This window comes from Saccostrea cucullata, unplaced genomic scaffold (genome assembly GCF_032062105.1).
Source record: "Saccostrea cucullata isolate Sc308-1 unplaced genomic scaffold, CSIRO_AGI_Scuc_v1 ctg489, whole genome shotgun sequence".
NCBI classification, from domain to species: domain Eukaryota; kingdom Metazoa; phylum Mollusca; class Bivalvia; order Ostreida; family Ostreidae; genus Saccostrea; species Saccostrea cuccullata.
In genome coordinates, this window is record NW_026935196.1 from 591,485 (window position 1) to 618,750 (window position 27,266).

Below are 27,266 nucleotides of genomic sequence, written 5' to 3' on the forward strand. Positions count from 1 at the left end.
ATCCAACTAAGATGTTTTCGAGTTAAAAGTTTGCTGTAAATGAATGTATCATATTAATATCTAATAAAACATGTAAAGAAAGACTGGTTAGACTTTTTAATTTTTTTTATAAAAAAATATTTATGAAAATAAAACACATTATTTGTGAATATTTTTTAAACCTATGGTTAAAAACACCATAAAACTTGTCACAACTGAGGAGAACATGTTTGTCAATCATATTTTAAAAAGAAATTGAAACGAAATTGAGAAATTTTAGAGAAATTAATTTTTTTAATATTTGGACCTAACCCGATCAAAATTAAACTGATCCCCATCAAAATTAACACAAAATGAATAAACTACTAATTCATTGCCTCTTCATGTATTTGCAATGAAGAAATCTATTTTATTGTCAAGTTTAATAATGTTTTAACCCTTATTACACCTAATCAGACTAGTGTTCTTGAGGAAATGTTATTTATTTCCAATAATTGTACAGTTATGGTCGGGATCGGTTTAATTTTGACCGGGATTGGCCAAAATTAAAAAAAATAATTTCTCTATAATTTCGCTATTTTGTTTCAATTTCTTTTATAAATATGATTAACGAACATGTTCTCCCAGTTGTGACTGGTTTTAAGAAAATTCTAACCACAAATTAAAAAAATATTCATAAATAATGTGTTTTATTTTCATAAATATTTTTTTATTTAAAAAATTTTAATATCTATACGGCTTTTCTTCACTTATTTTATTAGATATTAATGTGATGCATTCATTTACAGTAAAAATTTTTTACAGGAAAGCGTCTTATTTTGATGGAAATAATTTTTGTCATTTTTTTGGAAAAATACAAAAAAAATCATATAAAATAATTGAGAGCTAATGTCGGCCTTTCGATGCTGAAGCCATTGTTTAAAAAGGTTGACTCAGAGATCTATAAAATAAAAAGTTGGTGTGGCATTCCTCCTTAAGTCAGGTCGTTTTTATATGTACAATATATTACTGATCTAAAGACAAACAATTTTAAAGATATTAATCCTTTCTTTAATCCTATCTCTTAGTTTTTGAATAATTACTGAATGAAGTAATTCAAATATACATTTAAAAAAAAAATCAGTATGGTATACAGATTTTACAAGACTTTCTTCAAATTGCATGCTATGGTCAAATTAAATATTTCTTTCTTCCCTGATATAATGTACAAAAGATAGCTTTGTCATTATAAGCACTGAATCTGAGGACATACTTCCCACGGATTTTTGCTGTTGTCTGACAACTTTGTTCAGGTGTACACAAGAGTGTTAACATTGGGTACTTGAGTGCTCACACATGTAAACAAAATGATTACATTTTCATTTTCAAGATAATGACAAGCTCTTTCAATAGTTAATTTGATAAGACATACTAATTTGGTATAGATATGGGCATAGAGCATGGAGTTCTTCTAAAATCAGCTACATCAACTCCTACTGATAACTGTGAATCATAAATAGTATGACTCAGCAATGTCTTAAATGATGAACCATTCTACATTGTAATGAATAGAAATAAATTTATACATAAAAACCATAAAACTTAACATTTGGATTTCACATATTTCTGATTGCTTGAGCATCAGGCCAGCATTTTTTTATTTTTAGGTTTACAAACCCGCCGCTCAAGTTTTTGAATTTTCAGAAAAAAAATAAAATTGAGAAAAACAGATTTTTTTCTTTCCGATGTCAAATTTGAGTCGGGATCGAGATTTCAAATTTACGAACTCGTACTTCCGGTTTTAATGCATGGTGGCGGGTAATGAATGGTAGAGAACGTAGATTTGTAAAGCCCATAGCAGCACTAAAGCTTGGTTTAATGTAAATATTTATCGATAGGAGTGCCATTCAAAACGTTTCACCCCTTCAGAGAACAAATAAAATGCAGACGACTTTGTTGCACAATGACATGTTGGTGAGATAATTATGTATCCGTATTCAACAGTATCTGTCATCTGTCTGTAAATTATTTTCCTCCCACAGGTTTAAAACTGCTCATGGCAGCTATTTTCAGAGACATTGTTTAGGTTTCTGTTATAGCTTACAGTCTTAGTATCATTCTTCAGAAAAGGGTCGCTTATGCATCAGATGTAATGGATAAAACTGTGGGAGAAGTTAAGTCCATTTGAGGAAGAAGTAAACAATAGCCTAAAGAAATAAAATATATCAACTATTTAAAAACAAGTATATACAAATATATACAGGCATGTAGTATCGTTTGTGGCAGCCAGAAAAATTATTTTTCACTTAATTAAAAAAAATTCCATCCTTTTCCCCAATACTCCATGTCTGTTTTATGAAAGGAATTATTATTTTAGGTCTCAAGTATATTTTAGAACAATTTCAACACCTTCACCTAACACATATTAAAAATAAAAATGAAGATATATATTGAAAGAGATTTAAAAAACTGATTTTTAAAAAAAATCTGTATTTTGTCCAACATCATAAGATTTATATCACTGGCCCCAACTGGTAGATTATGAAATAAACAATTAAAGTTTCTTTTTTCCCCTTTGTAACCCTTATGTGTCCAGTGGCAAAGAGCCTGTTAGGAGAGCATAAAATAGAAGCAAAAATTAATGTAGAAAAGTTGATAATGTATCCAAAAAAATATTTTTATTTTTATTTTTATTTCCTCCTCCTACGGGACTTTTTCACTCTGATGTTCGTAAACCTAAAAATAAAAAAATGCTGGCCTCAAGGGGAGAAAATGACATTAAAACATCTTTTCATTTTGATATAGTCTCTACCAGCTAAAATTGAGAAAAATATTTGTTCCTATATTTTACTCAAAAGAACAAGGGTGCTTTTGATCATGTTGACTGGCCTTTGGCGGGAATCGGGGCACAACTGAAAAGTGAAAATTTCATTGACGCGTCACTTGAAATTTTTATACTGTTAAAATTAGTTTATGTATCAGGTTCCTGTGAAATAGGAAAGGGAAATATTTTCCTGATATTCAATTTGATTTGCCAAAATTGAACTTGAAAATTGACAAGATGATTCATTTGGTACAAAATGTTACATTTTTAAAAGTTTTTCTTAAAAAAAAAGATGCTAGCACGTCTCATGAAATATGCCTACATGATAAGTCTGTGTGATTCACACACCAATAACTCACATAAGACTTGAAAATGTTCCTTAAATGTATAAATTCTGGTTCTGTTGCACAGTGGGTGATTTTAAGCAATTCTCTAAACCTACTGATTCTTTAATATACACATGTTGTGACATGTACTTGTAATTAAATTTAACAATACCCTAGCTATCATCTAACAGCAGTTTATTATTTATGTGAAGTGTGACTAAGTTATACATGCAGTAATTATTTAGATAAGCAGGCTTAATATTATTAAATTTAACAAAGTATTTTTAACTTAAGGTCAAGATCTAGTAAATGAAAGGTGCCTACAGATTTATCAAACTTGAGAAATAAATTCCTTTATTGGTGCTTAACAACTTTAGCTTGGTCAAATATGGTGTTTCGGGGCATAATTTTTAGGTAAACAAGATGAAAAACTGTATTTTAAACTGTCATTTTTAATGCAAAATTAAGAAAACCAGAATGAATATTGGAGTTTTTTTCGTATTCGGCAAAGGAAATGTATCCAGATTGCCTACAGTCACTCGGAAAACGGTAATTAGTATTTTCATGGCCTCTTCTTTAAATCAATATCAAATTTAATATAGGTATCCGGTTGACTTTTCATATGATTTCAAATTGAATGACATGAAAATACCCTATTTTCTACATAATTCTGCTAAAGCCGTAAAGTACGGGAAAAAGAAAGTTGACATTGATTATGACGTCATAATGGATCTAGCACCAAAAAATTAGTCTCAAGTTATTTACTAGATCTTGACCTTAATGTGTAACATTTTCTCATCTGCATAACTTTGTAAAGAATGACCAGGCTTAAAAAAAAATATGTTTGTTTCCTGTAACATTCCCAAAAAATTTTTTTCTTCTTTTTGCTTATGAATGGTCAAACATCCCCGGACTGAATATAACAGGTGTCATATTTACAGTGGACACCCAACATGGCATCCAAAATGGCTGCCAAGCGGCAGAAATCGAACTTCAGAAAGTTGTAGGGGGGAATTGTTGTTATAATAATGATTACTTTTTATAACTAAGGTAAATGTAAACTAGGTTGACATATTTTATGTCTCAAGTTAAGCTACAAGCTAATTTTCTTTTTTTAATAAATGGAATTAGCTGATTGATCAAACGAAGTTTTGCCATTTGTCAGAAAAAAAAAATCCACCCGGGGGTAATTTGAATGGGTCGGTCGGGTTACAGGAAACAAACATATTTTTTTTTTAGGCCCCAGCTGTAGTCAACTGATCAAACTGTAGACATTTGAACTATGTGTCATGCATTATTCTTTGAACTATGTGTCGTATGCATTATTCCTGCATGCCAAATACTCCAATCTTCTTTCAGTCTTCGAAATAACCCGGGAGCCCGATGCCCGTGACCTGTTTAATTTGTCCGCGGGCATGTGAAAATTCTCAAATTACATGCCTGAAGGGCATGTGTGAATTTTTTTCGATGTACGATGACTACTTACCATTTCTTCTGTCATACTCATACCCCAGTTATTCGCGTAAATTTGCTATGTAATGTCTTAAGATGAATTGCCAGTCTACATTCGTCTTACGTAACATTATCGGTACGACCTGTCAAATGATTGTCAATCGTAATCATTAAAGTGTTTACTTTAACCTATAGATTTGTTTTATCAAAGTTTCTTTCTAAATTACGATAAGTTTATTGATGCCACGTGCAGTGGACTGCTGTCATGATCCTGGTTCTGAAATTCAGTTCAGCTAAACCGGCCAACAAACGACCAGCTTGCGAGTCAACAGTTGTGAACAAAAGCGCGTATGAAAATGGCAGACAGACAGGCCATGGTTGATTTATGACTCAGAAAACAATTAAACTTAAGATCTAGAGAATTTAAAAACAGAAACACTGTCCTTATAGTTAATATAACAAGAGGCCCATGGGCCACATCGTTCACCTGAGCACTGTGGCTAGGAAAAAGTAGAAATTGGTTTATTATTGAAAAGTTTAAATCCAAAAGTAGTCCCATGATCAATCATGGCTTTCCTATTCTTAAGAAGATGATTTTTAAAGAATTTTCCTATATATGTCCATGTTAAATTTGATCGGCCATTGTGGCCCCGCCCCACTCCCGGGGCTCATGATTTGAACAAACTTGAATCTATACTACCTGAGGATGCTTCTATATAAATATGATCAATTATGGCTTTGTTATTCTTGAGAAGAAGATTTTTTCAGAATTTTCCTATATATTTCTATGTAACATTTCGGTCGGCCATTTTGGCTGCGCCCTACCCCGAAAATTCATGATTTGAACAAACTTGAATCTACACTGTTTCCCCATAAGTTTCATCTTTCCTGGCACAGTGGTTCTTGGGAAGAAGATTTTTAAAACATGCCACCAAATTTTCATTAATTCCCAATTATATCCCCTTGAATGAGGGCGTGGCCCTTCATTTGAACAAACTTGAATTCCCTTTACCCAAGGATGCTTTGTGGCAAGTTTGGTTGAAATTGGCCCAGCGGTTCTTGAGAAGAAGTCTAAAAATGTGAAAAGTTTACAGACAGACAGCTAGATAGACAGACGGGCGCCAGACAAATGTGATCAGAAAAGCTCACTTGAGCCTTTGGCTCAGGTGAGCTAAAAACCTTATATTTTGTTGTACAGTCATAACTGCTACATGATAGAATTTTGAGTAGGGCATGTACAAATTCAATGGGCTGGGTAAAAATTATAGGTATACATGCCTAAAGGGCATATGCTGAAAAAAATTTGTTGTGGAGACTGTTCTTTATTGTGTAATAATTTAGCAAATGTAGCTCTTTCATATGGTCAATTTGTAGATGTTTTGACTTCTCAAAAAACCATATGGACCTTTCACCTCAGTAGATATACTTTCCTGTGAAGTCAATATATCTAAGGATCAACCTCATGACAGGGCTATATTTGTGTAATAATCATACCTGATGACGTTTCCTTTTGCCTTTTTTCATCTGTACTTCATCTTCATCACTGTCTTCAGAAATCTTTTTCTTCCCAGTCTTACTCCTGGCTTTGTCATCTTTAGATTTTTTACCAGTTTCTTTCTGTGAGGTGTCATGAAATTCAGAATCAGAATCACTGTCTAGTACATAGATTTTCTTTTTCCTGGTGTCCTTTTGTTCTGTGGATTTTTTGGGAGTCTGTTTTTTATGGGAACTGATTTTATCTGCCTTACTAGTTTTCTCTTTACTGGTCAATTTCTTGGATGTCTCTTTGCTTTTTGACTCTTCTTTTGTCAGTGTCTCTTTTCCTCCATCTGATTTCTTGCTAGACTTAGCAGTGAAAAAACTTCTTATGTCCTACAAATACAAAATTAATAAACAGTGTTTTCAACAACCTTAAAATGTTCATTGGCGAACAAAGGATTGATGAAGGATGTTTTTTTCCTTTCTGTGGAACAGACTGACTTTTATCGTTTAAAAAAACCTGATCAAATATCTGCACAATTTCTGAATTGTCTCCCCTTGAAAGAGGGTGTGGCCCTTCATTTAAACTTGAATACCCTTTCACCTAAGAATGGTTTGTGGCAAATTTGGTTAAATTGGTCCAGTTGTTCTTCAGAAGAAGATGAAAATGTGAACAGTGTATGACATTAAGTGATTTATGAAAACAACGACAAACAAGACAAAATTTGATCAGGTTGGGCACACACCGCCAAATGGTCATTTAACCCCCGTTTGGTGGTCAATCGCCCATATCAATGTCGTTTTTACCTACCAAATGGTGGTCTTTTTTATTCAAATCCTATTTTTATTAAAATAAAGCATAAGCGCAATTACTTAGGCATTGGGGAATTTTAGTTAACATATTCCTTGCACAATTATTACAATTTAGTCAATTTTCCATGTGTGATATCTGTGGAACTTTGTAAAAATGATATGCACAGCTGTTCGTGACGGTCGAACTATTTGCTCAAACAATACGAAAAAATATTTTGTTGTGTATAGTTCTGTAAAAATTATATTTAGACAAGAGGTGTTAGTCTAGAGAAGTAACTTTTCAAACGATCTATCGATCTGCGTCTATATAAATCTCTATGAAATCCCGTTAAACACGAGCTCCTCATATCTTATTGGTATGATAGGCACTTATTGCTATAATATTCATCTTTTCTACAGTTGAATCTAACATTTATTCTTTATTTTCTTTTAGGATGAAGTAACGATTTCTGTGCGACACTTTGTGGTTTAGTATGCATATCTATGATGTATCTACTATATCTAGGGCTGGGATGATACAACTTTTTCTATATCGACACGTATCTCAATTTTTGAGCCACGATACGATATGTATCACGATATGTTTGATTGCTTATAGAATCTTTTTTTGCATTCAAATAAACAAATTATTTCTTTGCAAATAAGAATAATTTATTTTAAAAAAAGTTCTTTATATATTGTAAAAAAAAAATATTTGACTCAAGTGGTGTTAATTATTATTTATTTCATATCTTTATTTATATTTAGCTTACTTATTTTATGTATTTAACCCTAAATGTTAAATAAACAAAGAAAAACAGAAGTCAAGATTTTTTGGGCGATATTTCGATATTTCTTCATATGTATCGATATGCATATCGTCCTCACATATATCATGATATATCGATATCTCGATATATCGTCCCAGCCCTAACTATATCTATAAAATATTTTTGAATAAAATATTTACAAAGTGAAAGTTGAAATTATTCTTGTTTTTATTCCAAGATTATGGTTTTCAAACGATGATTTTGTCATGAATTCACCGTATTCCTTATTTTTATACAGAATAAAGCCATTGCATATGAAATAAACGAAATAAAGCAAATTCTTACCTTTCCTCTTATTTTACTCTTTGAAAATTAACACTAATAGGCCTCCGTTATTAAATCAGTCTTTTGACCAAGTTCAGAAAAGATCGTAATTTTTAATTGGTTTAGATAATTGATCGGTTGCCCGGATGACAAAAATATGAATGGATAAACACGATTGATAGGTGAAGCTATGCCCAAGATGGGGGGAATTTTTCTTTTTAAGGTAGTTCTATACTCGGCACTAAATGGGCTCAATCTTAAAAAATCTGCTTTTAAAAGATAGACATACATCCCAGCAATGGATAGATACAAGAAAAATGATATGTCAACATATTTACTTTTCCGCTATTGCCTATCGGAGTATATACCCCGAAATGTAAAATACTGAAAATTTACCTATCCTAGATTTTGTTGTATTTAAGGCCAGCATTTTTTTTATTTTTAGGTTTACAAACCCGCCGCTCGAGTTTTTGAATTTTCAGAAAAAAAATAAAATTTAGAAAAACAGAATTTTTTCTTTCCGATGTCAAATTTGAGTCGGGATCGAGATTTCAAATTTACGAACTCGTACTTTCGGTTTCAAAAAATGGTAACGAACTTACGAAGGTAGATTTGTCAAGTCCATAGCAGCACTAAACCTTGGTTTAATGTAAATATTTATCGATAGGAGTTCCATTCAAAACGTCTCACTCATTCAGGGAACAAATAAAGTGCTGACAACTTTGATGCACAATGACATGTTGGTGAGATAATGTATCGGTATTCAAAAGTATCTGTCATCTGTCTGTAAATTAATTTCCTCCCACAGGTTTAAAACTGCCCATGGTAGCTCTTGTCAGAGACATTGTTTAAGTTTCTGTTATAGCTTTCAGTCTTAGCATCATTCTTCAGAAAGGGGTTGCTTATGCATCAGATGTAATGAATAAAACTATGGGAGAGGTTAAGTCCATTTGAGGAAGAAATAAACAATTATAATTTTGCCTAAAGAAACAAAATATTTCAAATATTTGAAAACAAGTATATACAAAATTACAAATATATACTGGCAGGTAGTATCTTTTGTGGCAGTCAGAAAAATTATTTTACACTTAATTGAAAAAAATTCCATCCTACTCCCCTAAATACTCCCTTTCTGTTTTAAGAAAGGAATTATTATCTTTCAACACATACATCTAATACATATTAAAAAATTATATTTAATATGAAGATATATATATATGTGTATATTGAAAGAGTATTAAAAATCTGGGTTTTTTTTAATCTGTATTTTGTCCAACATCACAAGGTTTATCATTTAAATCACTGGCCTCAACTGGTAAACAATTAAGGGTTCTATTTTCCCCTTTGTAACCCTTATGTGTCCAGTGGCAAGGAGCCTGTTAGGAGAGCATTAAAAAAGAAGCAAAAATTAATATAGAAAAAGTCGATAATGTATCCAAAAAAAAAAATTTTATTTTTTTTTTATTTCTTCCTCCTACGGGACTTTTTCATTCTGATGTTCGTAAACCTAAAAATAAAAAAATGCTGGCCTAAATGGATTCAAGTCTAAATATTCGACTTTAATACCCTAAAGAGAGTAGAAATATGTTAGTCAACAATATATAATCATTGTTTTGCATGAATTATTATAAATTGATGCACTTTGTTAGGCTAACGTATTAAAATTTAATATGAAAAAATATGCTCCACAGGACAATCTCGATCATTTAAAAAAAATTATGGACTCAAACTTCGTAGAATTGTATTATTTTTACTGAATAATATTCAAGAAAAAGATTAAGCTCAAAAAAATTATATGTTGACGCATTACTTTTCGTGGTATGAGCTCTACACTAAAGGCACCCCCCTAATTTCCTTATTCCAGAAATAACATATCGCCACATTTTCCTGTAATACTGTTAATGTTTGAGTGTATATTTGTATTAACAAAGTTGTATATATTTAAAACAATAATTAAACACACCCAATACCTATTGTCACTAAAATTTATCTTATTTTACTCTTAAAAAAATTAAAACACACTTGTCTGTAAATTGGAGACAATGAAAATGAAAGTGATTGACTGATTCTCACATACTGGATAATTTTGTTACAGAAAGTAAGTATGCTGCAAGTGAATCAACTTTTGTCATATACTTATATTCAAAAGATAATTTTGCATTAATTCGTGGGTAAGCAGGTTGGGGAGGGGGGGTGCGTCTTATACAAAATAATTATTCAAAGTAAATTTTGTACTGTTTGATTAGTAAAACTTATAAACTGTCTAAGTCAAATCGTAGTCATTACTTTTCTTCCGAATTATCACTATTAGCTTAATTTTGGCCGCCGACAATAGTCGCGAGAGTTTGATACAAATCATACATGTTATGATGAAGCAAGTTCGTGGTCCGTGTTATCGGCACGGCATATAGCACATGCATCACTCACAGAAATATCGTTTTATTACCTTATTATTTCTGTCAACCCAAAGTTGTTCCCAGCCTTCTTTTTTAATTAATTTATCCTTAAAACTGTAGAATCAGTGTTTGTATGTTTGTTGACGCGAGCGACTTGGAGCAAAATCGTTACCGGATATTTAAAACGCTAAGTAAAAGCCTAACCAATATAGTTAAAAAATCACATCTCGGAAAAAGGAAGCGCGGTTCTGGTTCTACTATTCGTAAATGACATAGTGCGAGCATAGACCTACTTTAGAAAAATCACAGAAACATTACGTGTTTACATAGGTGACGATATTGTCAAATATTTAAACAACACTGCGCAAAAAATTCCGCGTTGAAAATCTGATTTTTTTTCGTTCAGAGTACAGATAAATATTGTATCTATATTTTATTCCCCGTGAGTTAAAATTATGCGCCATTTCACACCATTCCAGAGAACTTAACAAAACGATTTTTCTCCCCCATTTGGTAGGTAAAAAACGACACCGATATGGGCGATTGACCACCAAACGCGGGTTAAATGACCATTTGGCGGTGTGTGCCCAACCTGTTGTTCAGAAAAATTCATTTGAGCTTTTGTCTCTGGCAAGCTAAAAGAGACAAACATTTGATTCCTGGTAAGGTTGGGTGTATGGAAAGGGGGTGGGTGGGTGGGTGAAACCTCCAATACTAATAGACTGAAATAATAGACTTAATATCAGTTTTTTAACCAAAGAGTAGACTAAGTTATTGTGCGCCTGTTATGCTCCCACTTCCACAACGTTTCAGGATGTGACAGCGCATATCTCGGGTTTATTTCATATATTTGGATCCCAAGATACACTACTTATCTCTAACAAAGAAGTGCGCATTAGAATTTCAGGTCTAGATTACCGTGTTGACTGTTCTCTTCAGGTCAGGTAATCGAGCTCGAATTTCCTCGAATTTTTTCTCACGAAGAATTGATTTTATTCGTAACAAAAATACGCCCTACCTTGATTCAGGTGATCAAAATATTGTCTTGATACTATAAATAAGTTACAATATCTTACCATAGTGTTTGAAGTTTTTGTGTATCAAAAAATGGGGAAATATACACATTTGTTAATGTCCATTTCGCGCCAACTTAAAACGGAAGTTGATAAGGGAACACAAAATTAAAACCAAACGTAGAATTTTTTCCGATATAGCTAAATAAGATCAATTTCAGAAGGTTGTTGCTAGAAACCAACTCGTCACATGTGAACATTAGCGGTATTTATTTACTTACATATATTTATTTAACCACAAACTTAGATAAGAGACCTAGCTTCGTATATGTGTACAATAGGGTACACTTCGAAAACAGAAAAAACAAGCTAATTCAGAGAATTCGTGTCCCCCGCTTAGGGAAAAAGTCGGATCCCCCTGACTGAATTTGTAGAATTATTAAAGGTATACATGTATACTGAGGCAAATAAAATACATGTATGTCAATATCCATATAAAGATTTTATTGCTTATTCTTTATTATGTGTCTAGAAGATTCTTTTTATATGGAATATTTATCACACTGTAATGATGATTTTATAACCTCATAAATTTTTCATTTCACATGCTGAATACTATCATTTAGTAAAAAAAAAAAAGAAAAGTATTTAAAAAAAAAAAAAAAGAAAAAAAAAAGAAAGAATCGGGATTCGATCCCGGGACCTCTCACATGTGAAGCGAGAGACATAACCACAAAACCACGGAATCGCTCTACGTAGTGTGAATAGTATATGCAGAGCTAAAGTCACATACATGTATATATTCATGTTCGGTATTCTCAAAATTTTACACAATCCATGGTGTTTGATTTATTTAGCCTTTATTAAACAGTTCTAATAGATGTAATAAGAACATAAAGTCCGCCGAGAACCTGTTTTATACGCAATAACTCTCCTCATGCCCCTGCGCTAAAAATAGCGACATGTAATACTATAAATACTAATAAAACAAACGGGGCGGGGCACTTTGAGAGGGGCGAAAGAGGTCCTAGGGAGTTTTGGTATAAAATTACATTGCATAACTCAAAATCTTCCTGAAATATCGCCCGAAAATGATAGTGTTACACACAGAGAGAATGTATAAATTTACGACCTTGAACTTTGACCTTTTGACCTCAAAATCAATAGGGGTCTTCATTAGGTCACAGGGAGTTGTTATGTAAAATTTCATTGCAATAGCTCAAATGGTTCTAGAGATATCGTGTGGAAACGAACGTGTTTTAACAGACAGAATTTGCTTATTTATGACCTTGACCTTTGACCTTTTGACCTCAAAATCAATAGGGGTCTTCTTTAGTCCATAGGGAGTTGCTATGCTAAATTTCATTGCAAAAGCTCAAAGGGTTCTCGAGATATCGTGTGGAAACGAAAGCGTTACAGACAGACAGAAAGACGGACAGACGGACGGACGGACGGACAAACCCAAATTAATATCCCCCAGTTTTCAAGCGGGGGACAAAAAACATTGAAATATACCTGGTACATGTATCAAACCACTCACAAACATGCATTCATTTTTATTTATTTATTTATTTATTTATTACTTTTTATTAATTTACAAATTAAAATTGTGACACATTAATAATTCATGATTATGATATCCCTAAATTCATTTCTATCAAATCAAATGAAACTTCACACATCAACGAAACAAATATTTTTGAACATCATATGATATGCTTATAATGATAAATTTCTTAAAATTAGTATTACTAGGATTGACTTCGTCCACGAACTTTTCAAACATTCCTTGAACCTAGCTCGTGTATTCCTAAAGGAGAAAGTATGAAATCTGGTGTTTGCGTTTCGGAGTTTATTTGCAAAATTTATTTATTTATAAGTAATTATACTCTCCCTATACATTTCACAATCAGATTAACGCCATAAACATACATATTAATTGTTAGGCCATTTTATACACATTGAATTGTCTAGGTTTTTTTTCGTTCATGACAAGGAGCACACGGCGGGTGTAACCGGTCGAGAGGGGATGCTTACTTCTCCATGACACCCGATCCCAATCTGATTTTTTGGAGGTTCGTGTTTGTTCTGCTGCTGATTTGTATTTAAATGGAATTTTAAGCATGATTACTGTTCGTTGTTATCATACAGTGTATATTTCATGTACACTTAATACAAATAATCATTATATAACTTAACAATTACTTCACTGGCTATTCTTCCTGTAGCATAAGTTCAATGTTTAATTTTTTAAACCGTGTGATTCTCTACAGATCCACTACTTGGAAGCGTTTCTTTCACTCCATAGCGTATTTTTTTCTTATATGAGCATATTTTTTTATGCTGTTCTGTTTCCTTGTAGACCGCCCAATGTCTGACACAGAGTTTCTGTGCCATTCACAATCTACATGGCTCACTTCTTACATGTATCCTGTTTCCCCGATTCAGCGTTTATAGAAATTTATTCTGGAAGTTTGATTATTTAAAAAGCATCACGAAATTGTATCGCTAGTTGCTGCTACGTGACTTTCTAGAACGTAATCTTTTTTTCCCTCAAATAATCAAAATATTAAGATGCATTTTTCACTTCCGTCGATCTCTCCAATTATATACTACATGAAGGATATCGAGATAACGAAACAGTATTCAATATCAAAGTCCATAAAACAATACATGTACAAATTAGGAGCAGAGCAAACATGGACCTCTAAAACATCAGAGGGATCAGGGGCCATGGAGGAGTGAGCATCCCCTGCCGACCGGTCACACCCGCCGTGTGCTCCTTGTCATGATGGAAATAACGGAAAAATCCGTCGTCAATTCAGTGTATTAATAAAGGACTAACAATTAGTATATGAAAAACGTCAGTCAGCATTTAATGACTCAATGGTAAATTGTATTTGCTGCTGACAAGGTCATTCATTGTATCGACCATAGAACTTATGAAATGCCGGATGACTTTAAACGAGACAGCTGATATTCTTGTTTCATCAACTTGTTTGTCAATATTTTACCTCGTTTTAGAAATTGTTCATACGTAGAGCACACTCTTGCGTATCGAATCAACTGAGATACATGTATATAAACTCCGTATGCAGATGATAAAGGTATATTTCTGCATAAGTAAGGGAAGGTGACGATAGAAAAGTTAAAGTCATCACGTATATCATAGAGCTTGGTTGTTAGATTACCATTGGCGTCTTTTTCAAGTAAAATATCCAAATATGAAACAGATGTATCAGACTCTGTGGTATCTTTTATCTTTTATCTCAAGCTCACCATGATATATCGTGTCGACATAGGAATGTAAATTACCATTGTTAATTGACAATACGTCGTCGATATATCTAAATGTTGAGTTGAAAGCCACAGCAAGTGTTTTCTTCTTTTAACGCATAAGATATTGCACAAATTCTGCTTCATATGAATAAAAACAGGTCTGCTAATAACGGAGCGCGATTTGTACCCATGGGAATTGCAATAGATTGTTGGAATACCTGGTCTCCGAAAACCACATAGACATAGTCAATCAGAAACTCAAACATCTTTTTGATGTCAACTTTAGAGTACACTGTACTTGTGTGTGCAATCAGAATGCGTTTTGCAAATGACCAATGACCAGGTAAGTAAATTTACGAGTTCCATTTATATTGAAAAAGTAGCTGTCAATGATATCGAAAAGCCTGGACTTAAATTTATCATGGGGAATGGTTGTGTATAAAGTTGAAAAGTCGTAGTTTTTAAGCTGTTGATTTTGGTAAAATCTTGTGATTTCAAATTGCCAAAAGTTCCCTGGAATTTTTGAGCATCGACATCTAATTCAGACCACTTTTTGAATATATTGTTGCACAGTACTCTTGAAGTTTTTCCTTCACTTCTGTGAATATCTTAGTGAGAAGTAAAGAAAGAGGCTTGGTTGAACACTTACTGGAACCCGCAATATACTTAGTATTTTTGTTTGTAAGGATTCTTATGAAGTTTCGTAATCCAGTATATATACGAGGGTTGATCCAAAAGTAATGTCATAGTGTCCATCTCTTTAATATTTGGCGTCATATCATCAAAACATAATATACCAAAAGATGCACAAATATAAATCTAATCAAATTTTAATTTTTCATTCAATAATGTTTAACTAAATTTATTTGATAGATGTTTAAAACATACAACATAAGGGGTGTCGCCGCGGCACGACCGAACGTCACAAATTAAAGTCTACCTTTTTAGTGTAAAAAAAAAAAACAAACACATTAAAAAGCATCTTTTTAAGGCGCCTAAACGCAAAATATTTTAGGGAGAAAAATTTACATCATTTTCTAGTCTTAAATTGGAAATTATATGTCATCACTGCTATTTTTGATCAAAAACATCGTTGTTTTACTCCGGTGCATTGAAAAAAGGAAATGTCGAAATGGACAAAAAAGACAAAAACTGTAATGCATTTTTGCTTCAAAATGGAGAAATCGCCAGTAGAGACAGTTACGTTTATTCACAAGACTTTCAGATGAAAGAATGTAAATAAGAGACTTGTTTAGATGGTTTCAGCGATTTTGGGTGGGTGATGGGTCATTGAATGCTCAGTAGATGACAAGAAAACCGAAAGATGGGAGGGCTGACGGAAACATTCAATGGTGCGTGACGTTGTCAAAAAAGACAGACGGTTAGAGCGATATGTGAAATTTTAAGTTGGTCTTTTAATACTGTTCAAAGAATTTTGACAGAAGAATTAATTATGAAAAGAGTGGGTGTACGATGGGTACCAAGTTTTCTTTAAGAAAGTGAAATTTGTGAACGTGTTCGTGGATCTCAAATCTCAAACATATTTTTAATGAAACGAATCCGTCATATGACGTTGTTTAGGTGCGGCGACTACCATAATCGCACGTTGTATATAATCCGATATTTTGAAAAGTGTAAATCATATTGAATTCAAATTTTCAGATCTGATTTGAAATAAATGTTACTTTCATCATGAATAATTTTGTTGTTTTACGTCGACGGGTAGCGTTTTATCGAAGTTGTGACATTACTTTTGGATCAACCCTCGTACAATAGTTCAAATTCATTTTGGTTCTTCGGGATATTAAAAATATTCAAAACAGACATATGATTTTGAGGAATTTCTTCCTTAGAAATGGAACTATGAGTATAAGTTGGATTACCACTTGTAGAATTAAAGTTCTAAAATACAATTTATATAAAGAGCCTTACAAACGAAGGCGATGTTGTTACCGGCTTTGTCAGCAGACACCAGTAATGTACATGTAGTCTTAAAAACATGCCCGGAATTGCTCAATAATAATGTTCTTTGCTAAGAAAAACTTGAACACGAGTTATTCATCAGGCAATCTCTTTATGAAAAAAATTCTTGCCTCCTCAGAATAAAAAAAATGGGTCGGTTGGTAGGGGATTTATTTGACTCAAAAACAGTTACTAAAATGATGTAAAAACTTAAGCCTAAAAGGTCGAAAAAAACCTTTAAACATTGTAAAAATTTATTGATCTATAATAATATAAGAAATTGCTTTTTCTATTCCCACTGGTTATTGAAATGAAATTATCGATATATAAAACCCCAATAAGATACAGATATCCAGTTTTTGTTAAATCTCATTTAAAAGTCCCGATTGTCTTTTTTTAATACTAATTGTTATTGGACATTTTTTCGTTTGCTTAAATACAAGAACCACATTTTTAAAAACAGAGTTAAATTGTCCTTCCTTTTTTGTAATGTGACCAAAAGTAATGTATGTTATAATCAATGTCCAAACTTTTTAATTACATGAAAACCTTACAGGACCTGGATAAAGAATATGCGTGTTCATGTTCTTCTTTACCCTATAAGTAAAGTCCTGCTGGACACGTTATTACTAGTGATGTCAAAATTATCAGTAATTGATATTCGAATATTCGATAGGAGCATTCGAATATATTCGAATATTCGATAAAATAAATACGTCTTATAATATACGAGTCATTTTCAAAATTTGTCCAAATTTCAACACCAGTATTTTGCAAAAATAAATGTGGCAATCTAAACTTTTTCAAGTTTTATTTTAGCATTCAAACATCATAGATACATAAACAATGTTAAAGCACAAAGAATTCTATTAACATATACTAAAAAAAACATTATTTGTACATGGACCCAACAATAAATGTCCATGGTGTTACTTAATTAAAAGTCATAGTAAAATCATAATAAAAAAAAAAAGGTTTTTAGAATAACAATCTCAACATAGTGATAAAATTATTCTATTGAATCAAACTGAAGTTTCATAACAGAAAATTATCAGATGAAGTATAGCTGGAAGTTGTAAGTGTTGTAACTTTTGTATATATCTTACACATTTACTTAAGGCATACATCATTTACCTCAGCACAAAATACTTGCTTTGCAAATAAACTTAGTATTAGAAAACGACAGTATTGTGTTGCAAGTTTCGATAAAATTGTATAAAGATTTAGAACATAAATATAGGAAAAATGTGTTGGTAACACCAAGGATATTTGCATAACACAAAGGACATAAAGGTTACACTAAGGATATTTTGTGTAATACTTAGAAAGAAATAATAAAGTTGTTCTCCTTCCTTCCGAAAAGGATAGTAATGAAATTACCCTAGAGGTGAATATAAGAGTATATGGTTTTAACATAAAAAATTGGCGGGGTATTTCTTTCATTATACATTTTGAGTCTGACTAGTAACACCAAGGATAAAACAGTAACGACATAGACATAACTATCCAATCATACGATATATGAAAGTAGAAAAATGAAATCAAATTGTTATGCCCGAATAATAAATAATTACTATCACATGACTTTGAATCATTGATCAGTACTTGTTAGTGTATTTACATATCCAAGCAGAAGCTGTAACACCAGTGACAAAAAATAACACAAAGGACACCTTTAAAAGATTCAAAGGTTTACATAGATGAGTCTTAGATCAGCTAGAACTAATTTTTAATGAAGAAATAATTGTGAAACTAGAACATGTACATGTATCTGTAAATGACCAGATTTCAAATATATAGAATGCATTAATCTTTTTATGGATTTTACATTTTCATTTCATTTATCTACAGCTAGCCTCTTTCGACAATGAGCTCTCAATATAATAGACATCTACAAGAAATGATGGTGACAATATTATTAAAACTTTAGCAATGCTATACCAGCTTTTATCTTTTACAGTTTTTGGCCTGTTAAAAAGGAACAGGGTTTTAGGTTCTGTCTAATCCCGTGCATACATTTAAGTCATTTTTTCTGTATCTTTATCCAGTCTCTCTTCCAAAGGATCTGATTTCTCTTCATCTGTAGTCTGATGTTCATTATTGACTCCAATTCTTTCTCTTCCAAGGTGTCAGTCTTTTCAGTTTCTTTAGTCGGATTTCCTATCAGGAACTCTTGACTTTTTTTAATCTGTACTCTTTTTCATTTTTTTCATTGATATTTTTCTGCCCTTTTTGCTCTTGTATCCACTGATCGTTTGCCAAACTTTCATTGACAGTTCTTCAGGGTAACAATCCAATAAAGTGGCTTGAAATGTAGTGGTCTGCCACCATATCTGGCCTTGTTGTTGTTCAATGCTGCCTCGACTATATAATTTTCTCCACCACTTTCCAAAAGCTTATGTACATCCAAGGTTAAAAACTTCTTTCAGCACCAACTTTTACAGGATGTAGAACAGTCATGAGGAATTTCAGTTTGACAAATCAGAAGAACATCCTCAACTAAATGCGAAACTGTATTCTAGGGTAATGACTGGTACATTGTCTCCTTAAAAAAAATCTTTTGAAATCCTTTTAGAACAGTTATGGACAATTTGTGACTTTTTCATCCAAATGTTTACATGATTAAAGGACTTTAAATGCATTTACAAAGAAATGTTTCGTATCTGATATAACTTTAAAGGTATTTTCAATTCAATGATATAAATCTATCTTTTACGTCTTGGATTCTATTGGCTTCATTGCAACTTTTTAATGTGTCTTGTTTACATCATCTTCATTAAGAGAACATAACTGGAATCCTCAGACTCAAGAAAACAAATCATATTCTGCCTTATTTCACATTCCCTTGTGTTACCTAAAACTTCCTTTGTGTTACCATTTTTAACCATCATATATTTTTAGCACTTCATTATTTATTGTTACTTGAATTGCAATATCCCACCACATTTGTTTTCTGCAATACAATGAACACAATTACCACTCCATATGCAATACGCTTGTTTCATTTTCCTATCTTTAATCCTTGCTGTGTCCCTTGAGTAACTGAATTTGTCTATGGTGTTACCATAGGTTACTTTAAAGAGCATAAAAGGGGATATGATTGCATTACATAATGAATTTTGATATTTCAATTTATTCAAAAGAAATAAAAGTTGTATATTTTCCTACAGAAACAAAAGAACATGCAAGAGTATATTAATAACATAAATATTTAATCGTTTTTACATCCATTGTGTTACCTAACATTGTCCTTTGTGTTACTCAAATTATTTATTGAATTAATTTATAGCTCATGGAAACATAATATGAAAAATAAATGCCAATTTGATAAAAATATTTCTGTTATTTTATATTGTAATAAACTTTACACAAATGTTGTATTAAAATTGGGAATTTAAAGGGTTTTTTTTTTTCAATTGGTCCGCGGAGTTACCCAATTCTGTCCTTTGCATAACCAAGACTGCAAAATCATATGATTTTCAAATGATAAAAACATTTAGTAAATAATTTGGCATTTTAAAACAAAATTAGTTACTGGATAGTTTTAAATAAGGGAGGAAAATAAAACATATGACTCCAACTTGCATTCTTTTTAATTATTTTCTATGTAAATTGCCCATGGAGTAACTAGATACATCCTTAGAGTAACTTTTCTTGCAGTAACAAAATGGACAGTAACACCAGGGAATTATTATATAAATAATTGGAAGTATAAAAGCAATAACTGACTTATGAACATAAAGCACAGCTCCTAGATGATAGGTATTTTGTTATAAACTTGCTCAATGCATCAAAGAAATGGCAAATTAATTTATCATCACAATATCGAAGTAACTCCTAGGACTCAAAAATAAATTACTATTGCAATCAAACTTGCCTTCAACCACATATTGTGCCTGTGGTATAAAAGATCTGTGTAAAGTGTCTCATGATATTTTGGCGGGAACAAGACCAAAAGAAGGAGGCTGATAGTGAAGAGTTTCTTTAGGAAAGATAACTGTTACAGATAACTTTTATGTCCTGGTAACTCCAAGGACACGGCCAAAATAACACACACTTAACTTTAAAAAAATCATATTCTTACTCTTTTTCAATCACATTTTAACATGCATTTAGACAGTATTAAACATGTACAACACAATAAAGGTCATTTTACACTGCTTAATTATATTTACAACATCAATAATCAGAGCTGAAGTCAAACATCCGGCCAAATCACAAGCAATTCTCTTTAATTTTACTCAGGTTGAAGGACTTTTTTCAGTATTCAAGTCAATTTTTAATCGCACTTAATTTTTTTCTACACTTGTAGATTGTTGTTAAATCCATCGGGTAAAAAAAAATTTGATTTTTATTGCAAAATTTTCAAAAAAAGCTTGTATAACAGGAATTTGGACATTTTTTGAAAATGACCCATACACAAGATATATATCTTTACACTCCTGTCGACCGATATGCGATTTATTGCATTATTTTGGAATGAAATTCTATGTAGAATTTCAAATGTACAGTAATTAAAGTATCTTAATTATATTTTTTGAATTTTTTTTATAGAATATAATAAGGGTGTACATCCAAAATTTAAAAAAATTGAAAAATGAAAAGATTAATTGATCCTCATACCAGAGACTACACTGATAACTCCTTCAAATTTAGACCACGTAGAACAATAATCTAATTTAATGATATATACATGAACTAGGGATCCATGTGTTTACTACATAATTGTGTCCTTACAACAATATAAACTTTTTATATGTACAGACGCTGTTGCCCCACTAACTCAATGATCAAATGAATAGTCAATTTTAATAGATGCACTCTTTACACTCTTAAGATATTCCAAGAGGAATTTCTTTTCATTTCTATTTTCAATTGATTTTGATTCAATTTCAATTCAAACTTGCCAGATTTCTCTTCCTTTAAATAAATGTTACTCAAAAAAAAACAAAAAAACAAAAAAAAAAAAAACCGAACATTCGAATCCTAAATTTATATTCGAATATCAACTTAACGAATGAGTATTCGAATATTCGTTGACATCCCTAGTTATTACTGGTGACGTAAATATAGTGAGAATATTAGTCACTAATTTTAAAAGGTCCTACATACAGGGAACCCCGATCCTTCAACTGGCGTCGGAATTTCATAAATATTATGGATTCTATTGAAGATTACGCCAGGCGATGGACCAGACATAAAAAAGAAGATCTTTAGACTTTGTCGGAATGGATTAAATATATCAGTTCAAATATATGTTCAAATCGCGCATTAAGCGATTGAGAGGCAGTAGGAAAACCATCTATCCTTTTTTTTTAATAATCCAGAAGTGAAAAGAATTAGATATTTTTTAGATTACGCGATCAGTACGTACTGGTCAGTGTAATAACATTGCAGGTAATAACATTGTCTTTGTTTGCAAGGCTCATTATATAAAATGCATTTTAGAGGAACTTTTTTCCTGTATTTAAATCCACAAGTGGTAACCCTAGTTATACTCATAGCTTCCTTTCTAAGGAGGAAATTCTTCAGTTTGTCAGTTTTCAAAATATTTTTTATAAAAATGAATTTGAACTACTTAACCATATCTATATATAGGATTCCCTAACTTCACAAAAATCCTTACAAACTATATAGTGAGTTCCAGTAAATATCTACCAAGCCTCTTGAATCCTCACTAAAAGATATTAACAGGAGTGAATGAGAAACTTCAGGAGTATTATGCAACAATATACATGTATTCGAGACGTGGTGTAAATCAGATGTGGATACTTAAAAAATTCCAAGGACATATATTGACTTCAAATCTGGAAAATTTGAAGTCACAAAATTTTACCAAAATGAACAGCATTAAAAAATTACTATAAATTAAAGTCCAGGTTTTTGATATAAATGAAAGTGCTTTTTCCAAAAAATGGAACTCTTAAATTGACTCAACTTATCACTGGTCGTTTGCAAAATTGTTTGGTTAAAAACATTCTGATTGTACAATCAAGAACTCTGATGTTGATATTAAAAAGATGCTTGAGTTGATTGGCAATATCTTTATGGTTTTTTGGTGACCAGGTTTTCCAACAGTATATAATATTGTAATTCTCATGATTACCAATTGCGCCCACCCCGTTTTTAGCAGACCTGTTTTTGTATTCATATGAAGCAGAATTCACCAAAATCTCAAACGTGAAAAGAAGAAAACACTTGTTGTGACCCTCAGCTTGACACTTATAGATATATTGACGACGTATTGTCAATTAACAATGGTTATTTCCTTTCTTACGTCGATACGATACATCCCGGTGAACTTGAAATAAAAGGCACCACAGAGTTTGACTCATCTGTTTCATATTTAGATATTTTATTGAAAAGGACGTTAATGGTAACCTAATAGCATTCAATTGTATAGTATTTATACAATAAAATATGTTCAAACTATTCAATGGTCAACTTCTTTTACTTATGCAGCAAAATACCTTCATCACCTGCATATGGGGTTTATATATATCTCTTAGTAATTCGATACGCAGGAGCATGTTCTAAGTATGCATAATTTTTAAAACGAGGTAAAACTAAAGTTATTGACAATTAAGATGCTGAAACAAGACTATCAGCAGTCTTGTTTAAAGTCACCTTTTCGTAAGTTATGTGGTCGATACAATGACTTTGTCAGCAATTATTTTCATTTAGTCAATTGATGATTGACGTTTTTTAAACATATTGTCAGACAATTATACATACACACACTGAATTGTTGACGTATTTTCTGTTATTTCCAAATGATGACAAGGAGCACAGGGCGGTTGTGACCGGTCGGCAGGGAATGATTACTCCTCCATGGCACCTGATCCCACCTCTGGTGTTTTAAAGGTCCGTGTTTGCTCTGCTCCTATTTTGTATTGTTGTATTGTACAGACTTTTGCGCTTGAATACTGTTCGTTATCTACATATATTTCATTGTAAAAAAAATACAGGCAAACTTATCATATTAATCATATGTATTATACAGATTCCTATCAAATGAGACTTTTCATTCCCCCACCTTGAAGATTTTTTTTACAGTTTCGTTTACTTCATGTATTACTATTAGGAATCGATGTATATACTTCAAAATTGCTATAGAACATGATTCCATACACACGCGGATCCAGGAATTGAAGTTAGCGGGGGCGCCCAAAGTAGGCAAGATGTCTGGGGGCCGCCTTGAGGCCCCCAGTGGGTACAGGGCAAAGCCCTGGTGGGGGCCCAGGGGGCGAAGCCCCCGGAAGCTCCTGGATTCTAGAGATTTTGTAGGGTAAAAATGAGATCTACCAAGCATACATATTTACATTTTGTAGACGAGACTGTGATTTACGTTAATTTTGACAATTTTATGGGGGGCGCGCGCTGGGTGCGCCCCCCTTAAATCCTCCACTGCGGCATACATAAAGAGACTGCATGTCCAATACAGTATGACCAATTATAACTTCTCAGAAGAGGTTTGTTTTTGCATGGGATAAATCTTTATTTAGAGATTCAATTTTTCCATTAAAGAAATGTGTCTATTAAATATAAACAATAATAAGAAGGCTAATAAATATTACTTGAAGACATTGTTCTTAGGACAAAGATTTATGAGATCTAACCCCTTCAACTAGAGAGTCGTTAACAATACATTATATACATGTACTAGTATAATGTCAAATGGAATGAGTACAAACGGCTGAAAACAATTTAACTCCTTGTTTAATATCACATGAGAAAATGTTGTGAATAAACCTGTGTGTCAGAGTAAAAATATGACATATAACTGAAATAATACTATAATTAGGAGATGAACATTAAGCTAGTAAAATTTCTAAGTGCTTTTACACAAGGTTTTTTTTACAACCAAGATATAAGAAAACATTTTTGAAGTAAATTTGATAGGACAACAGGCAAAGTTAATCTCTAGATTTAGCATTAAGGAGGGATTTATCGTACCAGCCTCTTTTGAACAGGGAATGTTCTGACCAATATTTTTTGACTTGCGAAGGTGTAACTGCATATTTTAAGTGCTAGAATTGTAGCTTATCTATATATACACGGGTCAAAGGTCAAGTCGAAGTAAGGGGAAAAAGGAATTATTCATATATCGGTAAGTTAAAGAACACGAGTCTTAAGATCTGTTTACAAAATAAGTTTATTTCAGATACTTCAGCGTTGGTTGCTCTCTTTTGCATATGGTTGATAACAACTTTCTCCTGTTACAAACGTAAAATAACTGAAATAATATTCTGAAAAATTCTTACTATTGAATATATTTAATTGTAATCCTCCTGCAAAATCTTGCTGAAGGAACTTAACATGCTATTTTATCTTTTATTGTTAGAATAGCCCTTTGAAGCTCTTTACGAAAATCTTGGCTAAAAAATCCATACACAAAGGGGTTGATTCCACTACTGAGGAAATGAGACAGTATTCCGAGATTGTAGAGGACTTGGTCATTAGTGGACATATTTTGCAAGAACTGGGTATTAAACGTCTTAACAAGAAGCAAACCGAAATAGGGGAAGTAACTCACCCAGTGTATAAGTGTAATTAACAACAACATAAACGTAGTTCTTTTCATTCGAATTTGAGTGGAAGGTCGATTTAGAGTAGAAACATTTGCATTGGTGTTTGTTTTGAGAAATTTTTCAGAATTTTGATCAACAGGAGACGGGCAATCTTTAGTTTCTATACTGAGATAAGAAGAATCATTTTGAAAACTTTCTGGAGAGGATGATACATTATTACTGTTACTCTCAAGGGTAAATTTACTTTTTCTTATTCCTGTAGCTGAATGTTTGCACAATTTTTTCAAGACTAAAGAGTAAAATATGAGCAGACACAATGATATTATCAGAAAGAGAACAGAAACCATGCCGTAGTACAATGTCGGATAAGGCGTGTCCGAATATCCTCTGTCGATGGAACATGCTGTCTCTGCAATGGGGGATTTTATTCTGTTGGTCTGGCCGAATATGATGAGGCATGGCCACGAAAATAACAAAGCAACTACTGCTGTTGACACACATAATTTCTTTGCGAAAGGAATCTTAATATGTCTACTTGTCATCCTGCAGATTTTCATGTATCGGTCAACTGCAATCACCACTAGCATTAATCCGGCTCCCAGTGACGTCACAGAACGAGTAAATCGCACGAATCTACAGAGGTTTGCATCATCTAGGGTCACGGGGTTTTGAAGCATTGCTATCTCAATGGGCATACAAATTACAGAAGCTACTAAGTCGTATGCTGCTAAGAATCCAATAAAATATTTCACAGTTTTCTTCTTCCATCTGAAAAAGTAAATGTAGCATACGACAAAATTACCCACGATTCCGAGTATCATTATGATTGTGACGTATATGACCACCGGAAGCAAGGTCAAGGCCATGTTTTGGTTCATCTCTAGAATCGAACCATTAAGAATCAATTCATGATTCTCCGACGCATGATGTGTATGGTTTTCAGCCGACAAAATGTACCATTGCATCATTGAATTTTTCATCACCTAGTCCAATAAGAGTGTACAGTTAGTGGTAGTGATTAACAAATTCAATTTATTTAATGTAACAGTTCTCATACTTAAATGAGAATTAAGACTTTCCTTACAGTTTAATAATGTAGATTAATTAATAATGTATATGAATAAAAATATTTTGAAACCTACCTTTTCAAGCAACAATACCACAACAAATGAACAAGGACAAGAATCCGTGTTTTGGGGGGTAACTCTTAAGATGTCAGTTTTCCAGAAAATATGAAGAATTTAAATGATTTCTGAACATTTATAATTCCCAATAAAAACAGATGTTTTAGGATATTGGAATTTCTTCCTAAACCATAAATAGAACAGTATCATGCAATTAAGTGATTCAAGGGTCAAGAAGTGTGTGCATATCTTCCCTTATACATACATACATGTATACAAACACACATATTCTTACAAAGAAAGAGGAAGAAAAGTTCAACAACGCATTCGCCATCGTTGTTAAAAAAACCCTTCAAATTATAGTACATGTCAGTATTATAAGTGATATTTTTTTCCCATGAGATGGTAATGATGAAGTGCGTGCATGGTTTTAGAAAATTAATGAAACTAATGTGAATTTCTGGCTGAAAAGTTTAGTGAAACGAAATGTATTATACAAAGAAACACATATATATGGACATGTGTTAACAGTTCCAAGTTCCCGGGAAAAGTTATTTCCTGCCCAACTTTCACACCTAGCTGCCTTGTACTCCTTGTCATGATCGAATGCACAGAAAAAATCTACGAAAGCCCAGAATTTCGTAAAAATCCGTAGAAATAAACAAAAAAGACGTTAGTCAACATTTGATTCAGCAACGGACTGTATTTGCAAACAAATTCATTGTATAAACAATTGCATTTTCTAAATGATAACTCTTAGCATACTATTTATATCATAAGTCCATATCATCCATCTATTGATGACTGAAGTTGAAAGAAAAGATGACATCATCGCTTTATCATAAGCAGCGCTCCGGCATAAAAACTTACCATTTCCCAAAATGGACCTCAAAGTCCAGTACAATAAAAATTCAGTTCCCACATTTGTAATTCGAGCAACTTTGTCAAAATTTCAATGGAGAATTTGGCATCCTGAAGTCCAATATCATTTCTTTCTATGACTCAAAATTAAGCTGTAAAAATTTTCGATATTGCT

The 27,266-nt window shown here is 32.4% G+C and overlaps 2 protein-coding genes across 2 annotated transcripts in view; both read right to left on the reverse strand.

Moving 5' to 3' along the window:
• LOC134242216 (replication factor C subunit 1-like) overlaps window positions 1-11,486 on the reverse strand; it is a 54,911-nt gene extending 43,425 nt beyond the window's left edge. Inside the window, exons 1-2 of the mRNA XM_062724303.1 lie at window positions 11,398-11,486; window positions 6,055-6,432 (exon numbers count right to left, since the gene is read on the reverse strand). Of these exons, the coding sequence (XP_062580287.1) occupies window positions 6,055-6,432; window positions 11,398-11,400 (381 nt within the window). The 5' untranslated portion in view covers window positions 11,401-11,486. The remainder of the gene's footprint in view (window positions 1-6,054; window positions 6,433-11,397) is intronic.
• A 12,930-nt stretch (window positions 11,487-24,416) lies between these two features.
• On the reverse strand, window positions 24,417-26,516 carry LOC134242221 (orexin receptor type 2-like). Its single transcript, XM_062724309.1, has 2 exons — window positions 26,249-26,516; window positions 24,417-26,089 (listed from the first exon to the last, which is right to left on the reverse strand). Exon 2 carries the CDS (start codon window positions 26,084-26,086, stop codon window positions 24,890-24,892), a length of 1,197 nt encoding a protein of 398 aa, XP_062580293.1. The 5' UTR covers window positions 26,087-26,089; window positions 26,249-26,516; the 3' UTR covers window positions 24,417-24,889.
• Window positions 26,517-27,266: the final 750 nt, after the last annotated feature.

What these genes read in the sequence shown, in the direction of transcription:
- LOC134242221 (XM_062724309.1), bottom strand. Translation starts at nt 26,086, where the DNA reads ATGAAAAATTCAATGATGCAATGGTACATTTTGTCGGCTGAAAACCAT.